Raw genomic sequence first — 13,010 nt, forward strand, 5'->3', positions numbered from 1 at the left:
CAACAGGCTCTGCAGCCTCTTCTCCTGACCTTCCTAGGGGTTTGGTGGCAGGTGCCCAACACCAGCTCTGATATGGTACAGCCGTGACCCGGGATCAGGCTGCTGGAGAAGATCTATGCGAAAGAGACCTGGGAAATGCCTCAGCAGGGACTCAGGACCAGTGTTTACACTTAGTCCCTCACCCCGGCTTATGTCTGACCATGCTATGGGTATACCTGCGCCCAGCCTCGTGCCTCACTGCTCCTGCCCTGCTGCCCCAGCTGCTGGGCACAGCCTTGGCCTGGTTGCATCAGTAAGGACTCAGCAGGGAACTGGGGCTCTGGGCTGACCCAGGCTCCCTGCAGCCACCCACTTGGCTCACCCAGCACAGGCAGAGTGGGACTGCACCCTGCAGGGAGGCACTGCCACCTGCTGCTCCCGGATAATTTTCCCTCACCCAGCAGCCTATCTCTGTTACTCCCTGACAGCATCACGTGCTGGGCTGCCCAACGGACACTGACCAAAGGGTGACTTCCCATCAGACTGAGCTTTTATAAAAATTCAGTGTTTTTCAGATTGTCAGACAGAATCCATAAGGAAACTAATATGCTAGCACACTGCAAAAGATGAAGCACAGTGCTTTACTGAGTACAGCAGTTTCCAGAAGCACATTCCAGCATATGTTTTAAAGAACAGGACATTGGCTACCAACCTTGCAAGAATACACTATGATTGAAAGAAATAGCTGTTGTTTTCACAGCACATTTGGTTAAAGATCCTCTCTGCTGTAGGTGATGCTGTCAAGAGATCTGTGGTTACCCCCTTTGCTTTGCACCATCTATTTTTCATTTACTGTTTTCTAGAAAGGCATCTGCCACAGGTGGGTGAAAATTATCTTGATTCAGCACCTCCTCCAAAAGATACTGCCCTCCCACATCAGAACAAAGCTCAGAACTTCATCCAGGGTAGCATTCACTGTATTCCCAGCTGTGATGTGATGAAAGATCTGTGGCCTTCTGGCACGAAGGAGACAGAGCAATCAACCCATGTCTTCGCTGACATGGGCTGATCACTTCTTCAGATCAGTTCTTCAGAAGCTGAGTAATTTCCATCTGGCTTGCATGCTGTCAAGGTAAGGACAACTCCTCTGCTGTGGCTGTGCTCTGTGTTGGCTCAGGATGGCGATGGAGCAGGTGACACCAGGTGAAGATGCTTTCTCCTGACAATGGATTTGAGAGATGCTGAGATCTCTCTGTATCGAAGCCCATACAGAAAAGGAAACAAAACTTTTGGCAGAATCATCAGGATATTGCAGACTGTCAGGGAGACCCAGATTCCTGTCTGTGGTCTGATTATAATGTTAATGCAGAGGAATGACTCTACAAAAAGGGCTAAGAGTGGAAAGAAGTAAAAAAATAATACAGTGTTATGCATTAAGAATGTTACACTGGCTCTTGAGCAGATGCTCTCCCATATACCCAATTGTTTGGTTTTAAAATACAGAATAGCATAGCAACAAAATATTAGAGACAGGCAGAGAAAGATAACTGCGGCAGAAAGCCAGAAACAGAGTTTCACAGCATCGGTCCCATTCAAAGTCAATATTAGTATTACTGGAACTGAGCACATTTCCAGGACACAGGGCACAAAGCTGTGAGCGCTTGATAGCACCAAGAAGAAAATCCCAGGGAAAGCCCCAGAACACATCCATAGTAATACAATAATTTTTTTGGTTCGTGAAGGTGGCAAAATAGCAATATAGCGCAAAGGAAACAAGATAGCTATGTATGTGTCCAAGACTATTGCAGCAGCTGTGAACAATCCTCCACAGTAAGCCACTGCCAGCAAAAATAACAGGAGGACACAAGCTTCCTCTGGGAGATGTACATGTGCTGCATTGAGAGCGGCTGACAGGGTGTAGAACAACAGGTAGATCAGGTCAGAAAGCAGAGCATTTCCCAGCAGCATGTACCTTGTTTCCTGATGGATGCTAAACCTAGAGAAGATCACAAACAAGATGGTAGGAATGATGAGGACACCTGCCACGAAGCAGACAACTGGAGGGATTAAAAACATCTTCATGTTTGCGCCTGGTCGGTTGAGACCCCATTCCTCCAGCAAATAGTACAAAGAAGCATCATCCAAATTTGTGGAACTGTTGAACTCTGTATCTCTTTGGAGGTATGCAGTTGCATTCGCTTTCTTTACTAAAGCACAGCCAGGGAAGTCCATTTCCTTAGGATTTTGGGATGATTGTCTGGCTTGGAGAACACAAGATCTTCTACACTGAGTCCTTAGAAGGGCAAATGAAGCAGAGGATGCAAAAAGCCTGTGGAAGCAAAGTGATTTCTGTAGCCAATTCTACCAGCTCTTCTCAAGGACAGAAAGTTGAAACTTGGAAGTCAATTCTGCAGTGCCAAAAGATGTTTTTGCCTAAAGTAGAGATTTTCTTTTCTTTCTGCAAAATCTAATGTTTAGAAAAGAGAATGAATCTTTGTGTGCTTTAAAAAAAGTCTAAATCCCTCAGCTAGCTCTTTGATCAGAAATGAATGGGTTGATCATTTTCAGTAATTTGAGTTTGTTCTCATCACATTATCATACCAATGAGGCAGGTGAAATATTAGCTTGATCAAACAAATACATGATGATACAAAACAACATTCCACGTGTACTGATGTAGGAGAGCCATAAATGTGATTGGGTGATGTTTTGTATCAATTTGTATGCAACAACACAATTGATTTGAAGTGATCAATAAAAATGGCTCTCAATCCTGTTGTAAAATTGTATTGCAATGGCTCTAGTGAATGAAATTATCTTATTTATAGATGACAAACATTTTTGCTTCAGTGAATCAAATCATGTTATTTATAGATCATAAGCCTTCCCCTGCTTTTTTTTAATGCATGATATAGATGAGAATTCAGTATTTCTATTACAGACTTACAGTCAATATGTGACTTGCCTGGGATGAGTGACATACACTACAGCGTACCAGCATACCCTACAGAAGACGTAGCATTTCCAGTGTCCATTTGGACACAAATCCTTGGCTTGCTGGCCAGCATGCTGCTGCTGCACTGCGCTGCTTTTACTATCAGATCTCAGCATCAGAGCTGGGGGTACAATGAGAGAATTGTGAAGCATCTGGACTGTGGAGAAGGAACTCTTCAAATCCTTCCAGGCATGGTCTGATCAAAAGAAAAGCTGTTTTTTTTTTAAATAGGCTCAACACTGGCTAATGATGCTTTAGTTTTGATCAACAAGACTGTATTGATGCAGTTGTTTATCATCTTGTGTGATGCAAAGTGGGCAGAACAGCACAATTTTATTTCATTGTCTACACCTCGTGTTGCTTACACCTGTGTACGCTGCACAAAGCAGCACACCGCTGCTACAACATCACATTACCTTGCTGTTTACACAGCGTATAAGTAGTTAAGACAAGATCTGCAGAATATGCAGTTTTGACAGCTCCCAGCTCTAGGTGCTCTTCTCACCAGTGGTGCAGGGGTATCCTGGAGCTTTTTAAGTAATGGTAAGCATCAAAGGATTACTCACAGTATTTGAAAAACAGTGCCTGCACAAGCCAAAGGAGTAATAAAATAGTCAGAATAACTAGTCAATGAAAACTGCTGGATGCTCAGCTGTTTTGAAGTTATATTATTTATCTAGGTGCCTAAAAATATAAATATCTAAGTTCAGGCAACCCCTTTGACAGTCCTGACAAATCTACCAGAACCTCCCACATTCACTAGCATGGTCAAATCTTTAACTATTGTTTCAAGTATGATCTTCCCCCCTCCTCTCAAGTAATATGGATATACTGGTGCTACAAGAATAGAAGGAATGCAGCTCCTTACTTAAAATGGCATTATTGTATTTGTTATTTCCCCAGCACTACCAGAATATAGCAATGTAGTGTGCTTCCATCCATGGGAGACAGTGCATAGTGTCACCTCACAGAAAGTCGTGCTGTGCCATGGATATGCTGTCTCAGGGCATGCCAAGTAACAAAGCAGACAGCTTATGAAACTCAGCATCACTCATCAAATCCTGCACATGTTTCATTTCCTTACACACTGATAGCTGGCATCCATGGAACTATATGTTAAGACAGTTTGACAGGCTGCACCATATGGAACAAAGGGATAGGAGGGAAAACTGGTGATAATTTTAAGCACAGCATTTCAGTTGCTATGGTGCCTGGGTAGGCAAAACAGAAGGTGATTATTTTTGCTCACTCAAACCTGCATCCGCTGAAAAGTGCGTGAACAGTATTGATGCAGTTATATATTTGGCTTCAGGATCATGCCCTGCATCAATGAGTCACAACACAGTTAATACCTTAAGTAGATGGTAGCACTCAAACACTCAAATTGTTGAATTATACTATTATTGCAAAATGGAAGGGAAGCAATGAAAACTCAAGTGTGCGCCAATCACCTTCAACTATAATTTCAGACCTTTGTTAATGGTGGAAGCGTTTCCTACCTCCCAGCTCATGGCATTCCAAGGGCATCCTATTAATGGGCAGATTCTCTCATTTCCATATAAAATCACCTGCTCGTTAGCATTAAATATGAACAAACAAAAGAGTTCATTGTCATCTCTGCTGCACACTTTTGGCTGATAGAAAAATAAATGCAGATACAACATACAATGATCTGCTGGCCTTTATAGGAGTGTCTAATGCAGCCAAGTATTTCACAGAGTGATGTTATACAGCACTGCAGTTCTACAAATATACATATCTCAAGGGCTTGTTGTTTATATATAGTTGTTCAATTAACAAATAGTTCTTATTTCTTCAGTCTAATTATTTTCCTCCTGATGCCTGAAAACAACATTGTTATAGCAGATCTATTCCTTCCTCTTGGATAAAAGAGCTACTTATCATAAGCTAGAAGTTCCAGCTACATCTGGGAGGGTAACAAACACTGACATCCTCACTACTGAAAAGTACAAAGCCAAAGTGGTAACTCTAGCAACCTTCCACTGAACCACCTTTTAAAAATCCACTTCTACGGCAAATGTAAATGTAAATGTGAATAACATAAGGCAAATAATGTTAAAGATAAGCAAAGGTATGAACTTCCTAATTATCCCGCAGTAGCTGACTGCAGGTTCACTCTCAGCTGAGATCCTCATGACAAATGCAAAGTAGCTCATGAGTCTCTCATTAGCTTGCATGCAAAGAGTACCACAGAGCCCAGGAGACATCACAAGTTCACAGCCTTGCTTATCCTGTGCTCAACTATTCATCTGCTACAGCTAACGGGTTGCAGAGTAATCCCTATGGCATGAGCTTGTTCAGCTTTACCTGTGCTAGTCCAAAATTCTTAGGAACGCAGGCAGGCTTTAGTTTCACAAAAATGGAAAACAGCAAATAACTGGAAGACAGATTCAACCCCATTAGACCTGGGCAAGTCCAGGCCAAGCCACTCCCCTCAGATTTCAACAGGGGCTTATAACTGTTCAGTATAGTTCTCCTAAATTTAAAAATTTAAAAGCTTGGTGTCAAAAGGTTGTTATCCAGAATAGGTGGCTCTGGGAAGAATATCCGGTTGTTGTCTCGTTTCATTTTCTTGAGCTTATGAGGCATTTCCACACCTAGACTATTTGCAAGCGGCTGGCAGCTCTGTAGACCACTCCTGAGGATACTGAACTTAGCCAGCCTCCTTGCCATTGCATCTCAGTGTTCAATATTTTGTGGTGCCAACCTGAATGATTCTCCTGCAATTTCCTGTAAACCTGATCTTAATGGTCTAGTCATTGATTTTTTTAAAATGCTCTCTGATAAATTTATGTTAGGTGGATGCACTTTTTACATATCTTGCTGATTCAGACCTATAGTATTAGCAGCCCCTCTTCTGGCTCTTATTCTGGTTCAATACAGTCTGTATTGATTTTCAAACTGAATCACGTACTGTTAATTACTTTACTCATTTCTGCTTCAACCAACATCCCCCTGAAAGCTTAGTTATCTGTTGAGTTTGGGAGATCTAAGAAAGCATGCATTCAGCCATACTGAACACTGTAAATCCAGCAAAGACTGTACTACATTATATTCTGTTACTGACTATAATACCACAGGTATTGTGAAATTGAACAGAAAAGGTCAGAAATATTACTGTCTTACAATAGTTAGTATGGACTTAACTGTGTACACACATAGGGAAGCTTCCTACTTCACAGAGTTTAGTCCAACCGATTCAGCAAGTCAACAAGCACACTGCTGCCATGACAGAGAAGCACAATACAAGAAAGCGTTATTCTGGTTGGCTTCCCTAAGACTTCCCCAGCTGTTCATCTCAAGAGATTGCCTTAGGAGGGGATACCCAGAAGAAGTGTGTGACTAAATTGCATGCTCCCATTCACCTTTGAGGTTCCCTGGGTGCCATCATGTCACTGTCTCAGTATGATCATGGAGTCTTTGATGTGGCTGCCTGTTCCAGCATCACTCCCCAGGTCCTAGCCTAAAAAAATGATACCGTGCTTTGGGTCTGCCCCAGAGACTGCTCTGCCTGGCCAGGAGCCGAGGGAGAGCAGTGTAGAAATGCTGCCTCAGAGTCCACCACAGCTCTTTGAACAGAAGCGTGTTGGATGAGACAGTTGGGTCCAACAAATCAACATTTTCACTAGAATGTTGTTTCATGGGGATATTTCCAGTCACATTTAGTAACAGAGCCTTGAGGTCAGGAGCCTTCATGTGCCATTGTAGTTTCTTCAACTTCCTTCCAGGAATGCCCCCCCTTCTGGACTTATCTAGGTCCAGAAGGCATCTCACTTGCTAGTGAAGCTCTCTCAGCTGTGAATAGCCAAGTGCCCATGAGCAGGGCTGGGAAAACCAGCCATATTTCCTGCCTGTATCCATATTCTCACTCTGGGGAAATGAGCTGCTGTCAGTGAAAAAACAAGTAATCAGAACAGTTTCACTGTACTGTTTTTCTGGTTGAGCTTTCCTTTGTTCCTCTCCTTTAAATAGAAAGTCAATTAAAAGATAACTTTTTTTTCTAAACCTTTAAGATCCCCTCTAAGCTTTTCTGCAAGCCTCTTCAGGGTCAGGACCCAGCAGGGCAGAGGCACAGTTTGTCTGTCCCAGTCTTATTATCCTAGACTCCATGCATCAGCTATTTGTCTTCACCTGGTTCCAAAACAATTGTTCAGTGCCTTGCTTGTTATTAGCTATAGACAAGAGACATATGCATTGCTCTTGTAACTGTACAAAGTTCACAAATCAGGCATAGCAATTACCCAATGAAACGGGTGTGAAAACCAAGATCAGATTACAATGATTTTAAAGGTGAAATGAAACCCGAAACAAAAGAAAACACGGATTAGAAAGCACTGTCTTGAAGACGTTTTGATGAGGGTCCCAAACAAAAGAGGGAGACTGGGACAACTCAGCACTGAATTCCTGAATCACTTTTTCTAATTCCTAATACCATCAGGTCATGGTGATCACAAAGCCAAGGTAAGTTTTGTACCAGATCTGCCTTGCAGGTGCAATATTAAGAATTAATCTGGATGTCAGAAGAACAGAATTTTGGAATATTTGACAAATATTGCAACAAAAGGTTAGAGAAGTAACACAACCTGAGCACAAAAAAGTGCCTGTAAGCCCCAGACATCATCTACTTTCCTGCAGGTCACTGCTTGGCCCTGACTGCTGTGAGCTGCAGGTAGCAGAACTCACCCATTTTCATCTCCTGAGCCTGGCAAGGCAAAGCAGGACAGGTTTTCCTCCTCTGCCACAGTGCCTCTTTCTTGCTGAAAGGACCTACATGGCTCATTCACTAACATGTTTTCATGTGACAAGCTGCAGATATGACCAAGGATTTATAGCAAACAACTGCTAGTTTGCATGGTCATTTATGGATAGATTCACAGGACACCAAAAGAAGCCATTCTAGACTGTTTCTTAGATTTATTGATCTCTCCTGCCTACCTCCCTTTCATAACAATGCATTTGTGAAACAGGAGAAATTGCCTACTAAATAAAGCCTATTTTTTAAATAGAAACCTTCTTTCCTAAAGGAGTTTAATCTGTGAGAATCCTTTCTAAAAGAATTTCAAACACTATACAACATCAGCACTAACAGGAGTTACTTGCAGAAATCCGAGGCCTTAGGTAAAGAACGATACCATATCACTTATCTGAGCATTTATCAACTAGAAGAATAGATTAAACTTACATTCAAGATCACACAGAGTCATGGGTAGAACTAGAAATATATATCTGCATTCATGGCTCCTCCTTGAAGTCAGGCAGAAAGCTCCTCCTGAGAGAAAGCTTCTCAAAGTGGGGGAGCTACGTACACCCACCAACCTCCTAAGGGCTTCCTTCCATCTCAGGCTGTCTGTCTTTCTGGTTGTGGCTGGCACCAAAAATTTTGCCTCTGTCCTTTCTCACCAGCAAGGATCTCCAACATGGCATAGGAAGGACTGCTGCAGGCAGGCAAAAGCAGAAGTTATCTGGCTATGTCCCTGTCTTAACATGTTTTGTCTCATGTAAAAAGCCATGCAGTACAGGAGAGGTTTAGCATGACATTTCCTTGAAGGATGATTTGATGAGAAGGGAGACAGATGGCTGGAGAGTGTAAAGTGCAAGATAAAATGAAATACCAGAAGAGAGATGGAAGGAAAAAGGGGTAGAAGAGACAGGTTGGCATATACAGGCAGACAGACGATGGCTTTAATGGTGATGCAGCAGACAGAAGGACCTCAGCCACAGCTGTACACTGTCACAGTTCCTCCCTGACAGCTGGGAAGTGTTCGCCTGCACTGTACAAGCTGGGGGGCAAAGACAGTGTAGGAGTCAAGATGGAAGGAAACATGCTGGAAGTGGAGAAGCAGCAGAGAAAAGGTAGGAAAAAAGCAGTGTGAAAGAAACACATGTTTTCTCTTCCTATTCATGCCTTTTGATGACAGACTGTGAATGAATGGATACAATCTGTACACGGCATGGACTAGCACAAGGCACAGCACCATCCTGGGGAGGAAGGAGCCTCACTGCCAAAGTTCAGATGCTCCTTCCCAGCACTGTACCTACGAACCACAGTTGTTCCCAGGTAACAAAGACACTGAAGCAACATTGATTATCTCAAATACCTCTGCCCACAGGGAGACGCTGACCTTATCTCACACTGATGAAGCAGGTGCCAGGCACAGCCACCATATGGCAGAGAGATTAACTGCCAGCATGTGCTGAATAAGAGTCACAATCTCTTATTAGCCAAGCAGGGGATATGCTGTGGGTCACATACACAGTGCTATTCACAAGCTCTGTTGTCCCTTCCCAGCAGCTCCTTTGTTACTTATCCAGCACAGGTGCTTAAAAATTAGATTTCCTCCACATGAGGCCTCGCTCTGACTTGTCCTCATAGCAGCGGCTTTGTACTGCTCCCACTCATTTCCATAGCAATACCCTGTCCTCTCTAGGCAGAGATTCAGACTTCTTGGCAGGAAAGCAGTATTAGCGGGGGTGTAGGAACGCAAATGCTCCAAACTTGTAAAGAAAAGAGATATTTTTTTTTTTTTTTGGCAAAACTACTAGTATTTGGGTTATGTAAGCCCACATCAGTCTGACTCTCCTGTTGACCCCCACAGGCATAAGGCAGAGGGCACATCACCCCCTGATATGCCCAGAACTTCTCACCAAACTGCCTGGCAGAGTTACAGCTCACAACAGGGAGAGAGAGGCACGGAGAGAACATTGCTGAAGGCAGCCAGCAAGCTGAGATCTTCACCAAACACAGTCAATTTCATTTCCAGTTTAATTATTTGTTTCTTTCTTCTCCAAGTTCCAGCTCATTAAAGGATGTGCATGAGGAGCTCCAGAGAAGATATGTCCTCTCTTTTCCTTGCTGTTATCCCCAGCAGCACCTAGAGCCAACAAAGGCTCTATGAACAACAGTACAATGGTACCTGATGAAGAACAGAGGCCAGGTGCATTTTCAGCAATTTAACAGAAATCATACCAAAAAGCAGTGGCAGAACCAGAAATTCGAATTTCATCTCCTGAGTTTTGGTTCAGGGCCAATGTACTGCACTCCCTTTTCAGTCTCTCTGCTTTTGTAAGCATTGCTACCTACTAGCATGGTAGCCAGCTCTAAACTGCCTCCAGGTTGCTCAGATATAACTCAGCTATCCACAGGAAAATGCCTGTCTTTTGAAGAGTTCATTATATTTACATCTACTGGGAGCAACTAGAAAACAAAATTTTTCTAACCCATTCTCAGCATTTTAGGGAGGGACCCTTTATCAGGCCGTGTAGTGATAGGATGAGGTGTAATGGTTTTAAACTGAAAGGGGGCAGATTTAGATGACGTATTAGGAAGAAATTCTTTACTCTGAGGGTGGTGAGACAGTGGAACAGGTTGCCCAGAGAATTGTGGATGCCCCATCCCTGGAAATGTTCAAGGCCAGGTTGGATGGGGCTTTGAGCAACCTGGTCTAGTGGGAGGTGTCCCTGCCCGTGGCAGGGGGGTTGGAACTAGATGATCTTTAAGATCCCTTCCAACCCAAACCATTCTATGATTCTATGACTCTGATTTTCTTAGGATTTCCTAGGTTCTTTTAACTGAGCTGCTTTTTCCTTCCATGAAGCAGCAGTCTTTTGCTCGAAATAAAACATTTCAGTGCCAACCCAGCACGACGGATAGCAACTATGAGCAATATATAGATGCACAAAACTGCTATAGACCAAAAAAACTGCAAGACAACATACACAGGAAGAAAACTTAATGAATTAGCAACCCATTTTAATGAGCCATTTCAACAAGCTGCGAGTTGAACCTGATCAGAACTGCACTGGTCTCTCACTGAAGTCCCTAAGCGATGCTCTGAGACAGTTCAGGGGTACACACCCAGATGACCCATGACTCCTTCCCCTTTCAAACACTTGGCTTCCCTGGGAAGCCCACAATATTCTCTTGGTTTTGGATCTTGCCTGAGCTGTATTCAAACTAGTGCTGTTACATCCATGCCAGCTACAGCTCTAGCACAGCAGCTGCGGAATTATGTGTGCTTTCCCCCGGGACACCACCTCAACCCTTGCCACTTGTGTCTCTTCATTCCCTGCCAAGTATCATGCCAATTTCTTCTGCATCAATTTCTGAGCTGAGATTGTCTCTCTACTTATTTTTGCCATCACTTCAATCTCCAACAGCAGGTAGCAGAGAGAAATAAGATTCACAATGCCACTTCTAATCCCCAGCTATCTGTCCTGAAAGTCTCCTACACTGTCTATTTGTGAACCACTTCAGCTCCTGTTGCCTCACAGAGGGTGTTGGTTTCTGATATGCATCACTGAGCCCCACTTTTAGTCAAAGCAAACATATATCTAAGGCTCTTTCTGCTGTTGGCAGCCTGGGAAGCTGTGGAGTCAGTGTAAGGGGAAGCCCCTCTGCTCCTCTAGCCTCAAATCTACACCACCAGTAGTATACAGGCTTTTCACATAAATCAAATGTTCTTGAACTCCTGCTGTCTGCTTGGGCAGACATAGGAGCTGCCTACCACATACTTTAAATCCAGTTTCACAGCAAGCGTCTCACCTTGACATTTTGCTAAAAAAATTACAGAAACAGCGACCTCAGCCCTGAAGCAAGAGAAACGGCATGTAAGGACAGACCAGAGGAAGGTAAGGGCCCTTGAGGCTACACCCCAAGCTGTTTACTGGCAAGATTCCCAGGCCCTCCTTTACTCTTCCCAAAATAGAGAAGTCTGTCCCATGATTAGCCATCAATAAACGCCAGCTTGAGGGACTAGCCCCCTCTCCCCCCAGCAAAGCCTTTCAACCTGTTGAAGAACAGCATGCAGCAGGTTAACTTTCTCTTTGTCAGATTCAAAATAGGGTCCTTGGAGCCTCACAGGGTGTCTGCAGGGGTGCAGAATTATAAAAAGATATTTGCTTTCGTAAATGAACTGGAGGAGGGTCAGCTCCTCCTACCCACCCTTCATACTGTCCTTTCTGGCTTTAGAATGCTATAAATGACCAGCTTCTCTAGTAATTTATGCATAATCAGGACTGATTTCCAGCAAGAGGCCCAACAAAAGCAGCTCTGAACTACTAAGTAATTTATTGTTTTTGTTTTCAGTTAATATAGTAGCCTTAGGAACAAGCAGCCTGTGTTCTTCATTTAGGCACAAGAAGTTCTCTAACTGGACAGAAAGCTGAGCAGAGGTTAGGCAGCATCTAGTCTGCTGAAGAGCAGAAAGAAACATGTTCTTACACTCATGCACCTTATTTATTTTTCCAAGTATCCCTCCTAATCTGGATTTTTTTTATCCATTTTCATCTGCTCTGGAATTTCCTTCTGCCTCTAGACAGAATTTAATCTTCTCAGGGAAATATCATGCCTGCCCTGAGCTTTTACTTGGTGGGTGGGTGGTGGTTTTTGGTTTTTTTGGGGGGGTTGGTTGGTTTGGTTGGTTGGGGGGGTGGGGGGGGAGGAGGAGGGAAGGACTTTTCTGTACAAACTTGTCCTAGGAGCTGATCAGCCTAGGCCTCCTGCATTGCCATGCAGTAACAGTGAAGACAACAACTGCAATAAGCCTATGTATCATGCCTCTGAATCCATGCAGGAATTAAGCCCAATATGAGAGATATGCACAGGAGGAGAGATTATGGCTGTCTAATTCAGTGTGCACTGGGCGCTTAGGCCAAAGAGAGCCTGGAAGACACCTCCATCTGATCTACTTTATATTTCTGCACTATGATCTTCTCTGGGGACAAAACATTAGGGGATTGTGGCTGCTGTGAGCAGCCCAGAAAAACCACTAATGCCTCATCCCATGCTACATGCATTTTTTTCCCCCTTCCAGGCCAGAGCAGACAGGTTCTTGCAACCAAACTCCATCAGAGTTGTGACTGGCACCCCCAAGACTGACTTGGCTTGTTGAAGTGCACTTTGAACCACATCTGCCTTGTAACATTGAAAAGGATGGGCCAGCCTGGCTTGGACTGGGAACAGTTTGTCTCAGAATAACCTTTTCTTAAACAGATCTTGACTGGTCTTGCCTCTACT

General features: G+C 43.6%; 1 protein-coding gene across 1 annotated transcript; it reads right to left on the minus strand.

Moving 5' to 3' along the window:
• Positions 1–1,152: 1,152 nt before the first annotated feature.
• Positions 1,153–2,211, minus strand: GPR148 (G protein-coupled receptor 148; the record flags this gene model as incomplete). Its single annotated transcript, XM_082487101.1, has 1 exon — positions 1,153–2,211. The coding sequence occupies one exon, from the start codon at positions 2,209–2,211 to the stop codon at positions 1,153–1,155; it is 1,059 nt and encodes a 352-aa protein (XP_082343227.1).
• Positions 2,212–13,010: the final 10,799 nt, after the last annotated feature.

The sequence above is a fragment of the Vanellus vanellus genome (assembly GCF_965231255.1).
Source record: "Vanellus vanellus genome assembly, chromosome: 8".
NCBI lineage: Eukaryota > Metazoa > Chordata > Aves > Charadriiformes > Charadriidae > Vanellus > Vanellus vanellus.